The 4,734-nt window shown below is 33.0% G+C and overlaps 1 protein-coding gene across 1 annotated transcript; it reads right to left on the bottom strand.

Moving 5' to 3' along the window:
- Nucleotides 1-2,593: 2,593 nt before the first annotated feature.
- On the bottom strand, nt 2,594-4,147 carry LOC117904009 (pentatricopeptide repeat-containing protein At2g29760, chloroplastic-like). Its single transcript, XM_034816539.1, has one exon. The coding sequence runs from the start codon at nt 4,145-4,147 to the stop codon at nt 2,594-2,596; it is 1,554 nt and encodes a 517-aa protein (XP_034672430.1).
- Between the last annotated feature and the right edge of the window lie 587 nt (nt 4,148-4,734).

The raw sequence follows: 4,734 nt of genomic DNA, 5'->3' as shown, positions 1-4,734 counted from the left end.
TACCAAATTTCTTTTGTTAAAAATGAATGACAATATTTTAAAATTTTTAGTAATGTGTTGGGATATTTTGAAATTGATATAGAATCGATACTATAAAAATTATACTGGCTAAATATAAAAATGAATGGATAATAATTTTTTAAATAAAATTTGCAATGATAATTTTCTAAAATATAAATATTAAATAACAATATTTTCTTTTATTAAAACAAAATCATAATATTTTAGTAGATAACATAAATAGCGATATTAATATTTTAATTATAAATTTTGTTGAAAATAAGTAATAACATTTTAGAAAATGAAAATGATTAATAATATTTTATTTAAAATAAATTATAAAAAAACAACACAATTTTCTTGTTTGTTCAAAACAAACCAACTTTTCTTTATTAGGTATACATTACTATATAACTAATGATAGAGGATTTTGGATCAATTTGGTTGGAAGAAACCTGCGTCAATTTTTGAGTCAAATTTTTGGTTTCAAATTACTTTTAAAAAATATCAAATCATTCATGAATGTAATGCATTAACTTTCAATTGATTTGAAGTCTGTTTGCTTAGTGAGAAAATTCAAAAAATTGTAGTTATAAGCATAGATATTTCATACCAATTTTAGTTTATGAATTTGTTGTCCTAATTGACTCAATTTTTTAGTTTCAAATTATCTTTAAAATGACTAAGCCCATTAATAAATTCAACATAAAAAATTTCAAAAATGCCCATTAATTTCATTTTTTAGTTTCAAAAAAAAAAAATTAGTTCCAAATAATCTTTCATTTTCATTTTAAAAAAAACACTAACACTAAAATTATTTTTCATTTTCATTAAAAAAAAAAAAAAACATGATTAAGAGTTTTTTTTGGTAAATAAACCTATTTGAGCTTGTAATTTAAAATTAAAATTATTTTTAAAAATTAACGCTACGGGCTGTTTGTTGTTCTTGAGAATTTTTATAAACAAAGTACTAAGTTTAATCATTTTTAAAAATAGTATTATTATTCACATTGTATTAAAAAAATATTTTTAAATTAATTTTTTATTACAAATTTATCTCACTTATAAATGAGATTTCATTTCCTTTTCATTCTCATTATGATTTAAGTTTTCCAAATATGAAAAAAGATGAGAAAATCAATGAGATGTTCACTCCCACTTCGCATCCCTGTATACTAAGTTTAGCAAATTTCAAACTCAAACTAATCCAGTGATACCAAAATTTCTGGCATGAAAACTAGTCCAAAATTGCTAGATAAATCTTATGCGAGGATTAATATTATCTAGTTTGGTCCATAAATTTTTCAAATTAATTTGCTCATTTTTTTAGTTTCAAATTATTTTTGAAAAAAAAAATTAAATTAATTAAAAATAAAATAAAAAACTCCAACAATTTAAACATCACTTGATTGGGAGTTTTGTATACTTACTGGGAAAATTAAGTTTTTTTAATAAAAAAAAATAGTATATAAAGAAAAAACTAATGAAGTCATTTTATTGGAAAATTGTGATATTGTTTTATTCCATTGTTGGATTCTAAATAATTAAATAATTTTTAATTATTTTGATGAAATTTGTAATATATATTAAATAATATAATTCTTTTTTAACAAAAAATACATGATTTTTGTTTTTTATTATTTAGCATTCATATTTTAGGAAAATTGTGATTAATATGTTCCTTCAAAAAAATTATTTATCTATCTATTTTGTATTTATTCCTATTAATATTCATTTCAAAATAAATTAAATATTTAAAATGTTATAATTTAATATTGTTATTCAATTTTAATGAAAAATGCATTCATCCGCTGATGAGTAGTCAGTTGTTTTAGCCCCCAAGAAAGGCTGTACCACATTTTCTATAAAGCTTCAGAGGGAGAAATCCGGATAATTTGACGAGGCCAGGAAAGCAGAATTTGTTAATGGAATAAGAAGTGTGGAGATACAATTCCAGAGAAGAAATTGTTGAGAAAATTTCAAGGAGTTCAGCTGCAGCCCTTGAAGAATAAAAGAATCTGAATCTCCCATAGGCTACTGTGTATGAACTAATATATATATTCTGTTGAACCAGACAACAGAAAAATGAGTAGATTTATGGAACTTTGTTGATTACTATATCAAGCCGGTTGTCCATGGGAGCGGTCATCAGGAATCCACTGATCTCATCATCAAGTTCTCTGGTGGCTGCTGCCACAATCTGTGCACAATTCACTGTGTGGAAGCTTGACAACAATGGTGGAGGGACAGGACTATTTGCAGAGACAGGCATTTATAAATGTGTTTGAGAAGGCTTGAACTCTTTCTGATCACAACACACAAGCCCTTTAGGATTGCAAGGTTACCATCCTTTTTTCTCTTTTATGCTAACTCCTACTTTCCCATACTTCCCTCTATGCCAAAAGACAGACTTTCTTATAGATGCTCTTGCATGCTAAAACCGACCAAGGCTTGTTAGCAAGTTCGCCTCCTGTAGATTGTGTGGATTTTTCTTTGTAGATTAAGCAACAACAAAATTGTTAACAAGACTAATGGATTCATCTAACCTCATTCACCTCAAATCAGACCTTCTTGACGCTTCAATGAACTAGTCTTATTTGTCCAAATCCTTCATCTGCTCTGTGATCGCTTCAAGAACAGTATAAACGTCTGCACGGATGCAATGAACTGCGTCTTCTGCAAGGAATTCATGAACAACACCATTCACCTCAACCCAACTACATCCGGGTTTTTTCTTAACCCTTCGGTCCCTCATCGCCTTTCTTGCCTTCAGAGCATCCTCCCACCTACTTGCAGAACAATAGATATTCCATAGAAGTATATACACCCCATCATCATCTGGTTCTAATTCAATTATCATTTTCCCTGCCATTTCAGCCATTGCCAAATTTCCATGAACTAAACAAGCACTAAGCAGCGATCTCCAGATCACAGAATCGGGTTTAATGGGCATATGCTCAATTAACTCTTTTGCTTCTCTCAAAAGCCCTGCTCGGCCAAGAAGATCCACCATACACCCATAGTGCTGAATCTTGGGCTTAATTCCATGGCACTGAACCATCTTCTGGAACAAGCTCCGGCCCTCGACAACCAGTCCTGCATGGCTACAAGCTGATAGAACCGACAAAAGTGTAACCTCATTAGGCACGACGCCTGACTTTGACATGTCTGAAAAAGCCTCAAGTGCATGCGTCCCTTTCCCATGAAGGGCAAGCCCAGAAATCATGGTAGTCCATGAAAACACATCCCTTTTAGGCATCTCCTGGAAGATCTTCAGAGCCAACACAAGGGCACCACTCTTTGCGTACATATCCATCAGAGCATTGTTCACAGTGACATCCAAATCTAGATTGGTTTTGTTAACATAACCATGAACAGAGCTTCCAAGATCAAATGCCCCAATATCAGCACAACCCGAAAGGACAGCCACTATGGTGATCACAGTAGGCCAATCCTTCCCTTCTGCTCTCATTTCCTGAAACAGTTCCAACCCTGGAATCGGGACCTCACCCTGAACGTACCCGGTGATCATTGCAGTCCAAGAAACCGAGTTCCTCATCGGCATTTCATCGAATATTCGACGAGCAGCCTCAATATCATTGCACTTGATAAACCCATTAAGCAAACTGGTCCAAGAAGACACATCCTTAATTTCCATGGTCTTGAACACTGAACAGGCCACCTCAATTGCACCACTTCTGCTATACATATCAATCAACGCATTGCCCACAATGGGGTCTGAACCCAACTCAAATCTAAAAACCATCCCATGAACTATTCTTCCATTACTCAGATCTTTCCTATGGCCGCAAGCAGATACAGCTCCGACAACACAGAAGCTATCAGGCCTGAGGCCACTGTGAAACAAGTGGGAGAAGATAGAGAAGGCTTTGCATGGCTGAGAAGTGTGCAAATAGAGAGAAATTAGACATGTCCATGAGACTATATCTGGGTTTTGAATGTGGTTGAAAACCTTCTGGGCATCGACTGGGCTGCCCAGTTGGGTGTAGGTGTTGAGTAATTTGCAGGCCAAGTGCTGGCGTTTGCTGCAGAGTAATCCTAAAGTTACTGCCTTTCCATGGATTTGCTTCAGCTTCTCAAGGCTCCCACATTTTTGTAGCAGGAAATAGAAGGTTTGAGTGTTCATGTGTGCATTCCTGTTTGTGTAGCTTGCGAATTTTTTAGCGCTCGGCCACCTCCCCGTGCTCTAACTCTGCATTAATCTCTATATATTCTTTGTCATTGGTAGGAATCTTGTTTGGATGTTGAGAAAAACGAAGGAATACAAGGGTACTAGTAAGTTTGGTTGTTAGAAAAAAAATCGATTGAATAAAGCCTAGCATTTGGATTAGGGCATTTTCCTTTATGACCAAAAATCCCGTGCTAAACTTAAGTCCATGACAAGTGCTCAACTAGAAAGTAAAGCGAAAGACAATAGGTTTTGCCGCGGAAATAGTGTGCTTGGCACACGCATTTTAAAATTTTAAAATTTAAAATTTAATATATTTATCTAAAAATAATTAGAATTTTGTTTTTTGAAATAAATACTTTTATTGATTTATTTAAAATATTGATCAAACACATCATCAATCTAAGGAAAAGGATGCTTGTTCCTCATTGTCACCTTATTAAACTTTCTATAATCAATGTGAAGTCTCATTGATCCATCCTTCCTCACAAACAGAACAAGAGCTCCCTAAGATGAAACATTGGCCCTAATAAAACCCTTATTTA

This window comes from Vitis riparia, chromosome 17, assembly GCF_004353265.1.
Source record: "Vitis riparia cultivar Riparia Gloire de Montpellier isolate 1030 chromosome 17, EGFV_Vit.rip_1.0, whole genome shotgun sequence".
In the NCBI taxonomy this organism is placed as follows: domain Eukaryota; kingdom Viridiplantae; phylum Streptophyta; class Magnoliopsida; order Vitales; family Vitaceae; genus Vitis; species Vitis riparia.
Note: the sequence above shows the minus strand (reverse complement) of the source record. Positions and strands in the feature narration are given on the sequence as shown.